This window comes from Penaeus monodon, chromosome 15 (genome assembly GCF_015228065.2).
Source record: "Penaeus monodon isolate SGIC_2016 chromosome 15, NSTDA_Pmon_1, whole genome shotgun sequence".
Classification (NCBI taxonomy): domain Eukaryota; kingdom Metazoa; phylum Arthropoda; class Malacostraca; order Decapoda; family Penaeidae; genus Penaeus; species Penaeus monodon.
In genome coordinates, this window is record NC_051400.1 from 28,557,422 (window position 1) to 28,557,642 (window position 221).

General features: G+C 55.7%; 1 protein-coding gene across 1 annotated transcript in view; it reads right to left on the bottom strand.

Annotated features, from left to right (window-relative positions):
* LOC119582146 (N-alpha-acetyltransferase 80-like) overlaps positions 1 to 154 on the bottom strand; it is a gene marked incomplete at its 5' end in the record, with an annotated part of 1,092 nt that extends 938 nt beyond the window's left edge. Inside the window, 1 exon segment of the mRNA XM_037930383.1 lies at positions 1 to 154. Coding sequence (XP_037786311.1) covers positions 11 to 154 — 144 coding nt within the window.
* Positions 155 to 221: the final 67 nt, after the last annotated feature.

Here is a 221-nt window from a genome sequence, read left to right on the forward strand (position 1 = left end):
TCAATCGGTCCTAAATCCCTTGAGGGATATCAGTATCCTCAAGGCTGTCCCTCTTCTGAAGGTCATCAATGATCCTGAACGACGCTGATATCCTAAAAATTAATTGACGACCTGAAGGACGCTGAGGCGAGGGTGGAGGTGGGGCTGGGGGCAGGACGCGGGGCAGCTGGTCACGGGCATCAGCTACGCCGGAGTCTTGCCTCCAACACCCACTCCAGAAG